Raw genomic sequence first — 16,452 nt, 5'->3', positions numbered from 1 at the left:
CCGCGCGCGCGGCACTTCCGGCCGGGTTCTGCGGACGGCGGTCGTGGAGGCGGCGGAGGACGTTGGGCGGCCGGCGCCATGGAGATGCCTCTGCCGCCGGAGGGTGAGGGCTGGGGGGCCGGGCACACGGGCGAGAGGGACCGCGGCGTGTGGGGTGAGGGCTGGGGGGGCCGGGCACACGGGCGAGAGGGCCACGGGGTGACGGGGAGAGGGCCTGGGGGTGCGGGGCGAGGGGACACGGGGAGAGGGGGCCGTGGGGAGGCCTGGGGGACCTAGGGTGAGGGCCACGGGGTGACGGGGAGAGGGGCCGGGGGAACGGGGTGCGCCATGGAGATGCCATTGCTGCTGCCGGGTGAGGTCTGAGGGTACGGAGGAGGGGGTGCCAGGGTGCCAGAGGGTGAGGCCTGGGGGTGCAGAGAGGGGTGGGGGTGCTGGGTGCAGGGGTAAGGGCCTGGGGATGCAGGGGTAAGGGCCTGGGGGTGCAGGGGTAAGGGCCTGGGGGTGCAGAGGAGAGGGCTGGGGGTGCGGGGTGCAGGGTAAGGGCCCGGGAGTGTGGGGGAGCGAGACCAGACCTAGGGCACCCCGGGAACTGGCCGCACAGGCCTCCCCGCAGGCACGGCTCCCTGGACCAGTGGGAGGAGGAAAAGGAAGATGGGCTGCAGGAGGACGGCCCTCCCAAACCGGCGGCCGGGACGGGGGACAGGGTTGGGGTGCAGGCCGTGGCCCCCGATCCCCAGCTGACTCCCTACGTGGCCCCCGGGCGGCGTTCCCCGTGCAGACCAGGAGCTCCGCAATGTCATCGACAAGCTGGCCCAGTTCGTGGCGCGCAACGGGCCCGAGTTTGAGAAGATGACGATGGAGAAGCAGAAGGACAACCCCAAGTTCTCGTTCCTCTTTGGGGGCGAGTTCTACAGCTACTACAGGTGCAAGCTGGCCCTGGAGCAGCAGCAGCGTAAGTGTCCGGGGCCAGGAGCAGGGGGGCGGCGGTGAGAGGTGATAGGGGCAGCCGGGAGCAGGGGGGCGGCGGTGAGAGGTGAGGGGGCAGCCGGGGGCAGGGGGTGGCGGTGAGAGGTGATAGGGGCAGCCGGGAGCAGGGGGGCGGCGGTGAGAGGTGATAGGGGCAGCTGGGAGCAGGGGGGCGGCGGTGAGAGGTGAGGGGGCAGCCGGGAGCAGGGGGGCGGCGGTGAGAGGTGATAGGGGCAGCTGGGAGCAGGGGGGCGGCGGTGAGAGGTGAGGGGGCAGCTGGGAGCAGCAGGGCAGTGATAGGGGCGTGGCTAGAAGCAAGGGGGCAGAGGGGGAGTAAGACCCCCACCTGACCCCAGGGTCTGTGTTTGGGTGGTACTGGGGACATCTGAATGGCCTGCCAGCCGTCCCTGCCCGGGCATTGGAGGGAGTTAGGTTTTGTACCTGTTCTGAAGAACCAAGCTGGGCTTGGGGGTGCTGGTCCTGCCCCGCTCAGGTCCTGACACGGGTTTGTGGGGTGGCTTTTCACGGGGCAGGTGGCCCCTTGTGCCGGTCCTGGCTTGGGGAACAGGCCCGGGGCCTGGTGGGTTCCTTTTTTGTGGTCCTAGTGCCCTCGTCCGGAGCACAGTTGGGTAAACGCGCGTGGCAGGCAGCCTGGCACGCAGCTGAGACACCAGGGCTCGAGTAAGCAGTGGGCGTAGAGCTCCGGACAGGCCTGCGTGTCTGACTGCAGTGGATAATGAGCGCTCAGCATGTGAGTGCGTGGGCCGGGAGCCACGGCCCGCCAGCCTTGACATCGGCAGATGCCCTTCACAGCGGGTGGGGAGGTGGGTGTGGCCGCTGTGAAGACAGGCCCGGGCGCTGGGGACGGATACTGGCACGCCTGTTAGGTCGTGGGGCGCAGGCACGGGTGGCAGCTCAGTACGGACAAGGGGTCTGCCAAGAGAGCTGTGTTTTCCGTGTGAGGGAGCCCACCATGGAGGGTCAGAAATGGGGGGCTGCAAGGTGGCCACACCAAGGGAGGTCGGGGGTCAGCACCTGGGCTGCAACCCAGAGGGGAGAGGCCTTGGAGGCCAGGACTCGTTCTGGGGGTGGCGGGACCGTGCTGGAGCTGCACTCGGCAAGCCCCAGGACCGGCCCAGGTGTGGTTCTCTGCTGGCTGGCACGTCCGGGTGGATGGGGGTCTGTAGAGTCAGGAGGTTGCCCAGGCAACCATGACCCTTCACATGACTGCTGGTACAGGGAGCGAGGGGTGTGGTCTGAGGCTGCTGGGGGGAAGCGCGCAGCCCCGCTGCTGCCCTGGGACTGTGGGCACAGGCGAGAGCACGGGGTGGGGTGGTTCTGGCTGCCCCCACAGCCGTGGGAAACATCCCCACGCCCAGCCAGCTTGCCTTGGGGTGGGCCTGCGGGGGACTTCACGGATCATGGTCACGCAGGTGAGGCAGGACTGCCTGAACAGGGCGCCTCCCGTCTCCCTTGGCCAGCCTTGGGGGGCAGGCTGAAGGGTTGGGGGGACGGGCAGGTGGCTGCTGCACCCAGGCCCCAGCTCTGCCACCGCCTCACCAGGGCCCCGGGCCGCTCCACCCGCAGTCCTCTGCAAGCAGCAGGCCCCGGAGCTGGAGCCGGCCGCGGCCCTGCCGCCCCTGGCACAGCCCCCGCCGGCCCAGGGGACCCCATCAGTGGACGAGCTCATCCAGCAGAGCCAGTGGAACCTGCAGCACCAGGAGCAGCACCTGCTGGCCCTCCGACAGGTACTGAGTCCCGGGTGAGGCCCCGGTTCTTGGGGGGGTCTGCAGAGGCCGTGAGGTCCCCAGTGGGGCAGGCTGACGTCAGCCCGAGCCCTTCAGGAGCAGGTGACAGCGGCCGTGGCGCACGCCGTGGAGCAGCAGATGCAGAAGCTGCTGGAGGAGACGCAGCTGGACATGGCTGAGTTCGACAACCTGTTGCAGCCCATCATTGACACGTGCACGAAGGATGCCATCTCGGTGAGGCCCCTGGGCGGCGGAGGGCCGTGGGCGTGGGCAGCAGCGGGCACCTCCGTGGCCCCTCACCTGCAGTGTGGCTGCCGCAGGCCGGCAAGAACTGGATGTTCAGCAACGCCAAGTCGCCACCGCACTGCGAGCTGATGGCTGGCCACCTGCGCAACCGCATCACGGCTGAGGGCGCGCACTTTGAGCTGCGGCTACATCTCATCTACCTCATCAACGACGTGCTGCACCACTGGTGAGCCTGCCGCCCCGCTCCTCCCCGCCCTGCACCGCTGCTGAGCCTGCCGGGCCCCTCGGTGCCTCAGCCCTGCCGGAGAAGGGCCTGCGCAGGCCTGGCTGGCTGGGCCCGCCTCTCTCCTGGTGCCACGGCCGCTTCCTGCTTCCCGCCTGGCTCCAGGGCTGTCGCTCCCACGCCTCTGCCTGGAAGCCCCCTGCCGCTCACCCTGTCCTCCCCCTCTGCGCTGCCTGCTGTGGGCCCAGCACCAGGGATGGAGCTGCCTGCCTCGCACCGTGTTCCCCCGCCCCGTGCACCCCACCGTGGATGCTCAAGCGGGGGTTGGCCTCTGGGAGAGCAGGGGCCCGAGGAGCGAGCGGGGAGCCCTGGCTCTGGCCGCCCGCAGGCTGCAGTCCTGCCCTCCTCCCTCACCGGCCCGCGCCCCGGAGAAGGCAGAGGGTGCCGTGGCCGGAGCCGCGATGGTAACGGGCGCGTGGCCGGGTCCCGTCCAGGGCCCTGACGCGCGGAAGGTCTCTCCCTCACAGCCAGCGCAAGCAGGCCCGGGAGCTGCTGGCCGCCCTGCAAAAGGTGGTGGTGCCCATCTACTGCACCAGCTTCCTGGCCGTGGAGGAGGAGAAGCAACAGAAGATCGCTCGGGTATGTGTGCCCCCTCGGGCACGGGGTGGGTGCCGGGCTGGCCGGGGCGGCTGCGGCCCCCCTGACCTCTCCTCCTCCGCCCGCCCGTGCGCAGCTGCTGCAGCTGTGGGAGAAGAACGGCTACTTCGATGACTCCATCATCCAGCAGCTGCAGAGCCCGGCCCTGGGGCTCGGCCAGTACCAGGTACGTGCTGTGCCAGGGGCAGCCACACGCCCCCTGCGCCCCCCACAGAGCCCGGCCCAGGGGCTCGGCCAGTACCAGGTGCGTGCTGTGCTCCCTGCAGAGGCCTTGAGCGACCCGCAGAGGCGGCTGTCCTCAGCCCAGCGAGTACCCTGGCCACTGGCCCTGCTGCTCTACGGGGCCGTTGCCTGCACACTTCCAGAAGGTTCCAGGGTTCTGAGCAGCGGGCACCCTTCTCCCGGCAGGCCACGCTCATCAGCGAGTATTCGTCCGTGGTGCAGCCAGTGCAGCTGGCCTTCCAGCAGCAGATCCAGAGCCTCAAGACGCAGCACGATGAGTTTGTCAGCAGCCTGGCCCAGCAGCAGCAGATCCAGCTTCCGCAGATGGAGGCCGAGGTCAAGGCCACGCCGCCACCAGCGGCCCCACCACCCGCCCAGACCCCCGCCCCAGCCATGCCCCCCACCACCCAGCCGGGTAAGCGGCTCTCCAACCCTTGGGGGCTCCGAGCCTGCTCTGAGAGTCCTGGCGTGTGAGCCTCGGGGGGGCGCAGGGCTTGGGGGTTCCAGGTTCCTAGACCAGAGGGGCTGTGCCAGCGTCCCTGGCAACACGGCCCGAGATACTGCTGCTCCCAGGGACCGCCGCAGCCGGTTCCGAGTCAGATGGGGTCAGGGAGCTTGGTGTCGGCCACATAGAGGTCAAGGCCATCGCTCGGGTGGCATGTTGGAGGTCAGAACCTCCGCGTGGGTCGTGGGGTGGCGCCCCCACAGCGCCTCCTGCTGCCCTAGCTCTGATTGCCTCTCCCGCCGCAGATGACAGCAAGCCCCCCATCCAGATGCCAGGCTCCAATGAGTATGACGGCGGAGGGGTGCAGGACTCCGCAGCCGCCGGCCCCCGGGGCCCTGGGCCCCACGACCAGATCCCCCCCAACAAGCCCCCGTGGTTCGACCAGCCCCACCCCGTCGCTCCGTGGGGCCAGCAGCAGGTAGGCTGGGGACTGGGCTGGCGGGGGGCCCCACTGGCCACCAAATGTGTACACATGTCACCCTGGAATGAGGCGAAGCAAGCACGGGGCTTTCCCAGGGGCAGGGACTGTCAGGTGCTGGGTGCCAAGGCTGTGCTTAGGGCAGGGTCACTCACCCTGTGAGGCCAGCAGTGTGCCCCCACTGCCCCACCAGGCCTTCGGGTGGGACCCCAAGAGCTGCGGCTGCTGGGAATATGGGGGGGTGGCAGAGGCCACTCCTCAAAGCACCTACCGGCCCCCAGACGTCCTGCAGGGGTGGGTGGGGATGGGGCTGGGCCCTGTGCCTCAAAGGGCTCAGCCCCTGCCTCGCTTTGCAGCCTCCGGAGCAGCCACCGTACCCGCACCACCAGGGCGGGCCACCCCACTGCCCACCCTGGAACAACAGCCACGAGGGCATGTGGGGCGAGCAGCGTGGCGACCCCGGCTGGAACGGCCAGCGGGACGCGCCCTGGAGCAACCAACCTGACCCCAATTGGAACAACCAGTTTGAGGGTCCCTGGAGCGGGCAGCCGGAGCAGCCACCATGGGGCGGTGGCCAGCGCGAGCCGCCCTTCCGCATGCAGCGGCCGCCTCACTTCCGCGGGCCCTTCCCGCCTCACCAGCAGCACCCGCAGTTCAACCAGCCGCCACACCCGCACAACTTCAACCGCTTCCCGCCCCGCTTCATGCAGGACGACTTCCCACCGCGCCACCCCTTCGAGCGGCCACCCTACCCGCACCGCTTCGACTATCCACAGGGCGACTTCCCGGCCGGTGAGTGTCCCTTCCTGGCCTGGCCACCCCTTCCCCACCGAGGCCCAGCAGGTGGATCCCTCCATCCCTGACGCACCTCGACCCTTGCAGAGATGGGCCCGCCCCACCACCACCCTGGCCACCGCATGCCACACCCGGGCATCAATGAGCACCCGCCCTGGGCTGGGCCCCAGCACCCCGACTTCGGCCCTCCCCCGCACGGCTTCAACGGGCAGCCCCCCCACATGCGACGGCAGGGCCCGCCCCACATCAACCATGATGACCCCAGCCTGGTCCCCAACGTGCCCTACTTCGACCTGCCGGCCGGCCTCATGGCGCCTCTGGTGAAGGTATGTGATGGCTCTGTGCCAGGCTCGCCTCCCCAGGCCCTCCTCGCCTGTGCCCACCTGAGCCCTGCAGTCCCAGCCCCGAGCTGCCCATGGTCGTGCCACGGGAGGGGGCCTGTGCCCGAGGGCCAGGCAGGGTTCCCAGCTGCTCTGAGGGAGGGGCGCAGAGTGGGCTGGCATCTCCGGGTGGGCGCCAGCGAGGGCTGTTCACGCCCACAGCTGGAAGATCACGAGTACAAGGCACTGGACCCCAAGGACATCCGCCTGCCGCCCCCGATGCCGCCCAGCGAGCGGCTGCTGGCGGCCGTGGAGGCCTTCTACAGCCCGCCCTCCCACGACAGGCCCCGCAACAGGTAGGGGTGACCGCGCCCGCCGCTGGCCCAGGTAGGGCTTTGATGAAGTGTGCTCGGGGCGCCCAGCAGTGCCAGGGTGGGACGCTGAGGGCAGGCCGGGATGGACCAGTGCCCACGGGAGGACCAGTGCCCACGGGAGGGCCGGTGCCCACGCAGCTCGGGCCTGTGTTGCAGCGAGGGCTGGGAGCAGAACGGCCTCTACGAGTTCTTCCGGGCCAAGATGCGGGCCCGGCGGCGCAAAGGCCAGGAGAAGAGGAACAGGTGGGCCGCGGGGCGCGGGGCTGGGGGGCGGCCGGCCCACCTCCCTCTGGCTGTGGTGCTCACGGCCCGGCCTCCCCGCAGCGGCCCCTCCAGGTCCCGCAGCCGCTCCAAGAGCCGCGGCCACTCCGACTCGCGCTCCGACTCGCGCTCCTCCAAGTCCTCCGGCTCCTACTCCCGCTCCCGGTCCCGCTCCCGCTCCTATTCCCGCTCCAGGTCCAGGTCCAGGTGAGCAGGCGGGCCGGGACCCGCTGACCCCACCCCACCCCGCCAGACCCTGAGCCCCCTCCCCGCCCCGCGCTGAGCCCCCTCCCCGCCCCGCGCTGAGCCCCCTCCCCGCCCCGCGCTGAGCCCCCTCCCCGCCCCGCGCTGAGCCCCCTCCCCGCCCGACACTGACCCCACCCCGCCCCGCCAGACCCTGAGCCCCCTCCCCGCCCGCAGGAGCCGCAGCAGGTCCCGCTCCTCCCGAAGCCGCTCCCGCTCGCGCTCCCGTTCCCGCTCCAAGTCCTACTCGCCTGGAAGGAGGCGCCGCTCACGCTCCCGGAGCCCCACGCCACCGTAAGAGCACCCCACTCCCGGCTCCCTGGGCCCCCTAAACGCCTGTGCCACTTGCTCTGGAGAACGCACGCCCCGTCTCCATTGCAGTTCCTCGGCCGGGCTGGGCTCCAACTCGGCGCCGCCTGTTCCTGACTCAAGGCTCGGGGAGGAGAACAAGGGCCACCAGATGCTCGTCAAGATGGGTGAGGCTCGGGGGGAGGGCTGGGGGAGGGCTGGGGTCGGGGAGGGCTCGGGCTCAGCTCGGGCTCAGCTCGGGGCCCTGCGGGCCGTGACCGGCTGCCCCGGGCCCTCCCCAGGCTGGAGCGGCTCCGGCGGCCTGGGTGCCAAGGAGCAGGGCATCCAGGACCCCATCAAGGGCGGCGACGTGCGCGACAAGTGGGACCAGTACAAGGGCGTGGGCGTGGCGCTCGACGACCCCTACGAGAACTACCGCCGCAACAAGAGCTACTCCTTCATCGCCCGCATGAAGGCCCGCGACGAGTGTGAGTGCGGGGGCTGCGGGGGCTGCGGGGGCTGCGGGGCCCTCCCGACCCTCCCTGCCCCTCTGACAGCCCGCTTTCCACAGTCTCCACGTTTGGGGCGCGGAAGGAAGAGAAGGAAGACATAACGCATTCCTAGCGGGGAGCACCGTGGGAGCCCCCACGCCCACACAGGACCCCTACCGCGGGAGGCCGCGGGGAGCAGCGGGCTGTCCCTGCCCAGCACCCCGCGATTAGCTGTAGAGACGGGCCCAAGCTCGCAGGCCCCACTGCCCGGCTCGGTGAGTCCCCTTAGCTGCAGGCGCTGCCTTGGGCTTTGTGTTGTTTTTCCCTTACGTTAGCCTTTGTATTCTCCGGAGAGCAGAGGTCCCAGGAAGTGGGACTTGGGGGCCCCGGGGTCCTGGGGCCGGGAGGCACGCTGCGAGCCGAGCCCCGAGGAAGCCCCACACACCAGCACCCCACCATGCCAGCCGCTGTGGCATCCTGTCCCAGTGTCCCGGTGGCTGTGACGCGACCACGCGTGTCGGGCTGAGCAGAAACACGTGCTGTTCACAATTTCTTGTGGATTTGACTGTTTGGCTTTCAAATAAAGACCTTTTTTAAAGCCCTGTTCCTCTGTGTACAAATCCCCGGTGGGGCGGGGCCTAACCCAGGCTCTGCCCCCAGACTTGCTCCAAGCTTCGGGGCCAGCGGGCACCCCGGGCACCGCCTGCTGAGGCCCGGGCTGGCGGTTGTCACCCTGCACGGACTGTCCTCGGGCCCCGGCAGGCGCTCAGGGCTCCTTCCGCACCTCGCGCAGCGCGTCCTCCATGGTCAGCGGCGGCGGCCGGTGGCGCCTGATGTACTGTGGGGGACAGGACAGCCTGTCAGCGGGGGCCCTTCCCTAGGGACATGGTCTCTGGGCAGGGGCGGCAGTGTCCTGCGACCCCTGGCTCCGGGCCCAGCAGTGGGCAGAGTCCACCGTCATCGTCACATCGGCGGCTCGGGCACTGCAGCTGGATTCCAGCTCATGAGGCCCACGTGTCCCGGAGAGCCGGGCAGCAAGCCGGTCAGTGGGAGGCCGTCTGCAGCATCCAGCTCCACCGCACAGCGAAAATTTGAAGCGATTTGTCACATTGTACACCCTTGCCTGAAACTACACTAAGGAACGCTACAAGGGACACGCTTCTCTAGTTGATACAGTTGGTGGGGAGGGGAAGTCGGCGGCCTGCCAGTGCGTCCCTCCTGCCCCCGCGGTCACCTCTCTGACGTCGTCCAGGGTGTGGTAGTGGAAGGAGTGAGCATCCAGGGACCGCAGCAGGGACGCGTGCAGGTGCCGGCTCGCCTCAATGAACTTCTGCGTCAGGGTCAGCTGCTGCCTCAGCAGGTCCTGCAGGGCCACGGCGGCCGGGCGCTGCGCTGCCAGGGCTGCCCGGGACGGTCACATGCTGTGCTCCACGGCCCGGGGCCCCTGCCCACAGCGGCTTCCCTGAGACCGTGGGGTCATTATGTACAATATCCCCCTTGGTGGGGCTGGTGCCATGGCTCAACAGGCCAATCCTCCGACAGCAAGCACTGACATCCCATACGGGCACTGGTTCTAATCCCGGCAGCTCCACTTCCCATCCAGCTCCCTGCCTGTGGCCTGGGAAAGCAGTGCGGGACGGCCCACAGCCTTGGGACCCTGCACCCGCGTGGGAGACCTGGAGGAAACTCCTGGCTCCTGGCTTCAGATCAGCTCAGCTCCGGCCGTTGTGGCCGCTTGGGGAGTGAACCAGTGGATGGAAGATCTCTGCTTCTCTCTAACTCTTCACTTGCAAACATGTGGAATATGTTTTGGAAAATTGAAAAGAGAAAACCAGTTCCTGTCTCCTGGGAAGCGCGGGCACTTCCAGGGCCGCCCGTGTGGAGGGGCTCCGGTGGGCCCCTGTAGACGGCCGAGCTCGCGCAGCCTCCCCAGCTCCTGGCCAGCCCAGCATGGCTGTGGCCGCCGTGGGGTCTTGGAGGTCTCTCCAATAAATGAAATTCTACATGTTCTATAATGCAGATTTTATTATTATTGGAAAGTCAAACATACAAAGAGGAGGAGAGACAGAGGAAGATCTGTCCGATGGTTCACTCCCCAGGTAGCCGCAATGGCCGGAGCTGAGCCGATCCGAAGCCAGAAGCCAGGGGCTTCCTCCAGGTCTCCCACGCAGCGGCAGCAGGGTCCCAAGGCTTCGGGCCGCCCTTGATTGCTTTCCCAGGCCACAGGCAGGGAGCTGGGTGGCAGCAGGGTAGTCAGGATAAGAACGCGACCACAGGACCCCAACGTGCGCAAAGCGAGGATTTTAACCACCACACCATCGCACTGAGCCCTATAACGTAGTTTTAAAACATAGCATCAATTAACGGACCGGTATTTGTGGCGAGGCACATTAAGCCGCCGCCTGCCAGACTGGCATCCCCTGAGGGTGCTGGTTCAAGTCCCGGCTGTTCCACTTGTGATCTGACTACTTGCTCATGCAGCTGGTGGGGGGCAACAGGGCAGCCTGAGGGCTTGGGCCGCCCCCGTGTGGGAGACCCCAACGCAGCTCGTGCAGGCAGCTGTGTGAGGACGGCAACTAGTAGGTGAAGATCTCACTCTGTCCTCTTTCACATCAATAAATAAATACATCTTCAAAAAGATAAAAGGGCCTAAACCCTCTAAGGTGGCTGCTGGCGCCCCGGCCTCGTCACCACACCGAGGTCCCTCCCAGCCCACCTCCTGGGGTCCCACCCAGTGCCTACATCTCCTGGGTCATCACAGCCCCACATCACGTCTTGGGGTCCCCACATAGCCCCACACCCACCTCCTTGGGTCCCTCCCAGCCCCACCCCCGCCTCCCGGTCAGCATGCTAGAAGAGGGGTCACCACCCCTGGGAGAGCAGGGGCGGACGCCCAGGAAGGGCTCCCTGGGTGAGTTGTACCTTCTAGCGTGTCTGCGCTGATCACATGACCTGCGATGGGTGCTGGGTCCACACAGGCGCCTTCCAGGGCGGCCAGGCTGGCTGCTGTGCCAAAGACACGGGAGGGTGAACAGGACGCAGACACGGCGGGGAGCCACGCGCTCTGGCTCACCACCCTCAGACCACGACGGCTACCACACCTTTGTTTTTTCTTTAAAGATTTATTTATTTTTACTGGGAAGTCAGATTTACAAAGAGGAGGGGAGACAGAGAGGAAGATCTTCCATTCGCTGGTTCACTCCCCAAGTGGCCACAATGGCCAGAGCTGAGCCGATCTGCAGTCCCGCTTCCCACGCAGCTCCCTGCCTGTGGCCTGGGAAAGCAGTGGAGGACGGCCCACAGCCTGGGGACCCTGCACCTGCATGGGAGACCCGGAAGAGGCTCCTGGCTCCCGGCTTTAGATCAGCTCTGGCCATTGTGGCCATTTGGGGAGTGAATCACCAAATGAAAGATCTTTCTCTCTCTCTCTTCCTTTCTGTAAATCTGATCTGCCTTTCCAATAAAAACAAATAAATCTGAGAGGAAGTTAGGAAGGAAGGCAAGGTTTTCCCTGGCCTCCGGGTGCCACACGGGGCCGTGCTGGGAAGGGCTGACAGCCTTGTGTGCCCCAACCTGGCAGGGCAGCCAGGGCCGTGACAGCGTGGACCCCACGGGGGAGCAAGCCGCAGTGGCAGGGCAGCCCTCGGAGCTGTGCAGTGGAGCCAGGAGCCAGATGAGGCTGAGGTTCCGATGTGATCTGCAGCTCACAGGGCCCAGCTGGAACACACAAGGCTGCCTCACTCTCGCCGTGCCCACTGCTAGGCCTCCGGGCAGCAGCTCGGGCAGGCGGCCCCCACCCCTGCTCTCGGGGGTAGCCACACGCACCTGCCGTCCACGGGTAAGTCAGCGCGCAGTCCAGGGTCTGCACGGCTGTCTCCTTGACAAGGCCCCTGTGCGCGGCCCTGCTTCCCTTCTCCCGGGGTGCCGTGCAGGTGGGTGGCCCCAGGCTGGAGGAGGACTCCGACCAGGCTTCCACAGCTCTGTCGGGACACTCCAGGGATGGGGTGGCGGGCTCGCTGACCGAAGGACTGGGTGAGCTTTCAAAGTCCTCGGAGTAGGCCAGGGTGTGGGCCTCAGGCGATGGCAGCGTGCGGGCCGTGCTGTCCTGGGGGGTGCCAGAGGCCAAGCTGGCACTCAGCTGCTCTGACATGGCACCGTCAGAGGGTGGCGTGTCCTCGTCCTGGGAGGCGGCTCCACCGCAGGCAGATGTCCGTGAGCTTGATTGTGACCGCCTCTCGGCTGAGGGCACGGTGTGGCAGCTGTCATCCGCTGGCTGCGGCCTCAGGGCCCCTCCTGCCTGACATGGGACATGGCATGGGTCAGTGTTCTCGGGGAGCCGTGGCTGGGAGACGGGAGACATTCAGGTGCGTGTCTGTGGACGGCCCGGACTCAGTGGCTTTCAGACACACGGAGTTTCTGCATCACTTCTGCTCTGGGTTTCTTTCTAAGATTTCTCAAGAGGCAGAGAGGGAGAGGAAGAAATAAAAGAGAGAGAGAGAGAGAGATCTTCCATCCACTAGCTCACTCCCCAAGTGGCTACAACAGTCAGAGGAGGCCAGGCCGAGGCTGGAAGCCAGATGCTCCACCTGGGTCCCCCACAAGAATGCACATGGGGGCCCAAGCACTCGGGCCACCTGCCACTGCCTTCCCACGTCCCTGAGCCAGGACTTGAACCAGTACTCCTGTGGGGTGTTGGCGCTGCCCCCAAGGGGTCGCAGCAGGTCACGGGGGCTTCCTGCGTGGGTTCCAATGTGCTCCCTCGATGGTCATGTGCCCGCTACCAAGCTGAGGGCACCCCATGTCACGCCTCAGGGCTCCGCCAGCCAGAAGCCACCCTGGGCTGCGGGTTCTGGACTCCAGTGCCGGGAGGCAGAACCTCCGTGGGGAAGCCTGTGTCGGGGGTCTCGCGCTGGGGGCAGTGCGTGAAGCTGCCGCTGAACTGGACCACCGGTTCGAGCCCCGCCAGCTCCCTGTGCATGCGTACCCCAATCTGAGTGGCTGGGCCCCTGCACCCACAGAATAGAACGGAGAGAGCTCCTGGCCCCTGGCTGTAGCCTGGCCCTGCCCACTGTGGCCATCTGGGGAGTGAGCCAGCAGACAGAAGCTCTCTGTCATTTTATGCTTAAATAAACAAGTAAATCTTTAAATCAACATAAATGAAAACAGGGCAGTGGGACTTGGCAGCAGAGCGCAGCGCGGGCGCTGGCGAGCACAGCTGGAGAGGCCCTGGCAGACCCAGCCTCAGGCACGGGCACACACGGGGCACACGCGGGGCACGCCTCCTCCCACAGCTTCAGCCTCGGACCACCTCACCTCGGGGTTCCCCCCACCCCCACAAGGCACAGGACCCGTGGGCCTGGACCCCTCGGCACCCAAGGACACGGAGCAGTGTGTCCCAGGCTTCTGTCCAGCAGCGATGCCCCAGAGGGCCAGGATGGAGGCGGCCCTGGCCTGCAGGAACCGGGCTGAAGCCCCCGAACTCGGAAGACACGTACCTGCTCCTCCGTGTCGGACCCGGCACTGGCCGCAGGGCCCAGCTCGTCCAGGGACAGCAGGTTGATTCTGGAGTCTGCAGGCAGAGAGGAAGGCGCTGAAGCCTGGAGGTGCGCCTGTCCTCTGTGAGCCTGCCCCAGGACAGGCGCCTCCTCTTTTTCCCACACTAGAAATTCTGGCTTGTGTCCGGCACACGGCTGCAGCAACATTCAGCCCTCACTCCCTGCAGGTCCTGCCCCTGCTGCACAGCCAAAGTATTTTAAATATTGGGAGGAGACAGAGTGGCAGCACTGTGGCAGAGTGGGTAAAGCCACAGTCTGTGGCACTGGCATCCCACTTGGGCACTGGTTCAAATCCCAGCTGCCCCACTTCCCATCCAGCTCCCCGCCTGTGGCCTGGGAAAGCAGTGGAGGACGGCCCAAAGCCTTGGGACCCTGCTGCTGTGTGGGAGACCCGGAAGAGGCTCCTGGCTCCTGGCAACCTGGGATGGCTCCTCCTGCTCCTGCGCAGAGACCCGGCTGGCGTCTGCAGCCCCTGGCTCAGGCCACTGCGGCCTTTTAGGTGGCAGATGGAAGTTCCCTCTCTCTCCCTCATTTTGCCTTTCACTAAATAAGGTTTTCTCTTTCTCTTTTTTTGGAAAGTATAAGGTTTTCTGGCTGGGCCAGACAGGAGCCAGGAGCCTGGAGCTCCATCGGGGTCTACCACGTGCGTACAGGGACCCAACGTTCGGGCCACCTGCTGCTGCTCTGCTGGGTGCATAAGCAGAGAGCAGGACCGGAAGTGGAACTAGGACTGGGAACCATCTGCCTCCATGGGATGCTGGCACTGCAAGCACAGATTAACCCACTCCGTCAGTTTCGGCCCCCACACATTTTTTTTTTTTCCCTACACCAACTATGAAAAGCTGTTTGATTTCACAATAAACTAATGGTTTAAATTCCACTGTCGGTGAGTTTCTGGCCTCCCCGCCCCTCCCTCCCCTACTTCACGCAAAAGCCCAAGGGAACGCCTGCTTATATGCGAAGTATTCTCTGATCTCAGCATCAGGAAAGGGCTGGGCGCGAGACAAGGCAGACGCATTACCATCGAGGCTGTCATCCGAGGCTTCGGACGGCGGCTCCTCGGTGGGCCCTGTCTCGCTGCTGGGGGAGGACGCGAGCTTGATGCGGCCCATCTTGGAAGGCACCGACTTGACGAAGGCGCCCACGATGGACACGGATGACGCGTGCGAGGCTGTGTCCTCAGAAGCGGGCGGCCCAGGAGACGGGGTCACAAGTGGGGCCGATCGCACACAGCGCCGGCGTGATGGCTGGGACGCCTTGGAGCTGCTGGGAGCTTTGGTCCTCGGCGGATGCGGGGTTCCTGGCAGAGCCGGGCTCTGCGCCTTCGGAGGCAGGGAGAAAAGGACATGGGGTGACCAAAAGTCATAGCAGTGCGACAGGCAGGCCAGGACGTCCAGCTTGTATCCTGGAGGGCAGGCGCTGGGCAGTCAGTGACGCCCACGGGCCACATCTCCCTGGCGGAGAGGCTGGGTCCAGCTCCCGGCTCCTGAGGACTGGGGCAGGCAGCGGTGGTAACCCACATGGGACACTGCCAGGTCACCTCTCATATTTTCAGGTTTTTCTCAATTTCAAAGGCACATTTAGAAAAGAGAGGAGGAAGAGTGGGAGAGAGAAACAGAGAGGAAGAGGGAGAGGGAGAGAGATCTTCCATCCACTGGTTCACTCCCCAAGTGGACGCCACAGCCAGAGCTGAGCTGATCTGACGCCAGGAGCCAGGAGCCTCTCCCAGGTCTCCCACGCGGGTGCAGGGTCCCAAGGCTTTGGGCCATCCTCCACTGCTTTCCCAGGCCACAGGCAGGGAGCTGGATGGGAAGTGGAGGAGCCGGGACCTGAACCAGTGCCCACGTGCAACTCCAGCGCTGAAGGGGGACAGCAGGCCTCTTACCTTGACTTTACCGCCAGCGACGCCCGGATCCCTGGGGGCTCCTGTTTCCTTAGAAGATTCCATCAGGCTTCCCAGCAGGTGTCTTATCTCCTCTTCGTCACTGTCCAGAGAGTCCAACCTTCTAGCAGGTTCTTGCGGTAGGAGTGGCCGGGAGTCCTTTCCTTTGCCAGTGGACGCTGCAGGTGCCGTGTCTGAGACGGGGGGTCCCTTCTTCTTTAGGAACCGACGGATACTCCTCTCGCTGTGGGGACTCTCCCAGCCTTCCTTCTGGAAGCTGCTGTCTGTCTGGTGCGGGGCAGGCATGGCCGTGGTATCCGCGGAGGGGGTCCTGTCCGCTGTCCCCGGGGCTCGGCTCTGCAGGGTCCCGGGCTCTGAGCTGGCAGGCGTCTGCCGGCTCCGGATCTTTGTTTCCAGCTGGGCCAGCTTCCTGAGCGCGGCGTGGGCTCGGACTGTGGATGGCGTGCTCAGGGGTCTGGCCGAGGGGCCGGCCTGCTCTTGGGCGAGGCAGGCGCGCTCGCCTGCGGGGGCCGCGTTTCTCTGCAGGAACCGGCCGGGACCCGGTGCCAGGCGGGTGAGACTGGAGCTCATTTTTGAGTTGTGGATCTCTTCCATCTTGGAGTCCTGGAAGGCGAAGTCGGTGAAGTCGCCGAGGCTGCGCAGCGTGGAGCGGCCGAGTTTCCTAGCGGCAGGCATCCTGCAGGGACGAAAACCAAACAGGACCCAGGATGCTCGGGGGGCTGCGGCCGCCTGAACCCTGCCACTTCACAGCGCTGGTCCCTGGACCAAGGAGTCTACACACACACACCGAGGCCGAGCATGTTGGCACCTCCAGGGGCCTGGCATGCCCATGTCAGAGTGGCCGCTCCCTGAGGGACGCGGGGTTGGAATGGAAAAGTTCTCCGAGTCCGACACGCTGGGACACGGGGGACATCGGAGGGTCCACTCCAAGGAACGGTGGTAAAACCTACTTCAGGAAAGCTGCTAAAACAAACCCAGACGCGCCCGCCCGCGCCCGCCCGCCGCCCTGCCCGCCTCCCGCTCGTCGGGGCTCACGGAGGGGACAGGCCCCCAGCCTCGCAGCCGCTCCCATCGAGCACCCCGGACGGCCCACCTGCACCCGACCCGTCCATCCATCGGCCCAGGTCCGGCCGGACGTCCACGCTTGGCCAGGCCTCGGGGCCTTACGGGAGTCCGTCACCCAGGGCAACCGCGCCAGAGGACTACATCTCCCAGCAGGCCCCGCGCGGCGCGGCCC

At 66.4% G+C, this 16,452-nt stretch overlaps 3 protein-coding genes across 4 annotated transcripts in view; 2 read left to right on the top strand and 1 right to left on the bottom strand.

Moving 5' to 3' along the window:
* Positions 1-16,452, top strand: part of LOC121163398 (coiled-coil domain-containing protein 130-like) — a 469,842-nt gene that overhangs the window by 317,654 nt on the left and 135,736 nt on the right. The window lies entirely within an intron of this gene.
* LOC121163278 (calcium homeostasis endoplasmic reticulum protein) lies at positions 28-8,355 on the top strand. Of its 2 annotated transcripts, none has more exons than XM_040990728.1 (18): positions 28-103; positions 779-952; positions 2,554-2,714; positions 2,811-2,948; positions 3,035-3,186; positions 3,711-3,822; positions 3,917-4,006; positions 4,249-4,477; positions 4,813-4,985; positions 5,342-5,777; positions 5,868-6,106; positions 6,323-6,456; positions 6,631-6,717; positions 6,799-6,942; positions 7,156-7,272; positions 7,360-7,454; positions 7,569-7,754; positions 7,838-8,355. In XM_040990728.1, exons 1-18 carry the CDS (start codon positions 79-81, stop codon positions 7,888-7,890), a joined length of 2,745 nt encoding a protein of 914 aa, XP_040846662.1. In that variant the 5' UTR covers positions 28-78; the 3' UTR covers positions 7,891-8,355. The 2 variants fall into 2 exon arrangements, with proteins under 2 accessions (XP_040846662.1, XP_040846661.1); XM_040990727.1 differs by having other exon boundaries at positions 3,678-3,822.
* CUNH19orf44 (chromosome unknown C19orf44 homolog) lies at positions 8,516-16,379 on the bottom strand. Its single transcript, XM_040990776.1, has 8 exons — positions 16,309-16,379; positions 15,198-15,891; positions 14,334-14,634; positions 13,253-13,326; positions 11,583-12,054; positions 10,680-10,763; positions 8,992-9,158; positions 8,516-8,595 (listed from the first exon to the last, which is right to left on the bottom strand). The coding sequence occupies exons 1-8, from the start codon at positions 16,329-16,331 to the stop codon at positions 8,524-8,526; spliced, it is 1,887 nt and encodes a 628-aa protein (XP_040846710.1). The 5' UTR covers positions 16,332-16,379; the 3' UTR covers positions 8,516-8,523.

This window comes from Ochotona curzoniae, unplaced genomic scaffold, assembly GCF_017591425.1.
Source record: "Ochotona curzoniae isolate NIBS_2020 unplaced genomic scaffold, NIBS_Ocur_1.0 contig_605, whole genome shotgun sequence".
In the NCBI taxonomy this organism is placed as follows: Eukaryota; Metazoa; Chordata; class Mammalia; order Lagomorpha; family Ochotonidae; genus Ochotona; species Ochotona curzoniae.
Note: the sequence above shows the minus strand (reverse complement) of the source record. Positions and strands in the feature narration are given on the sequence as shown.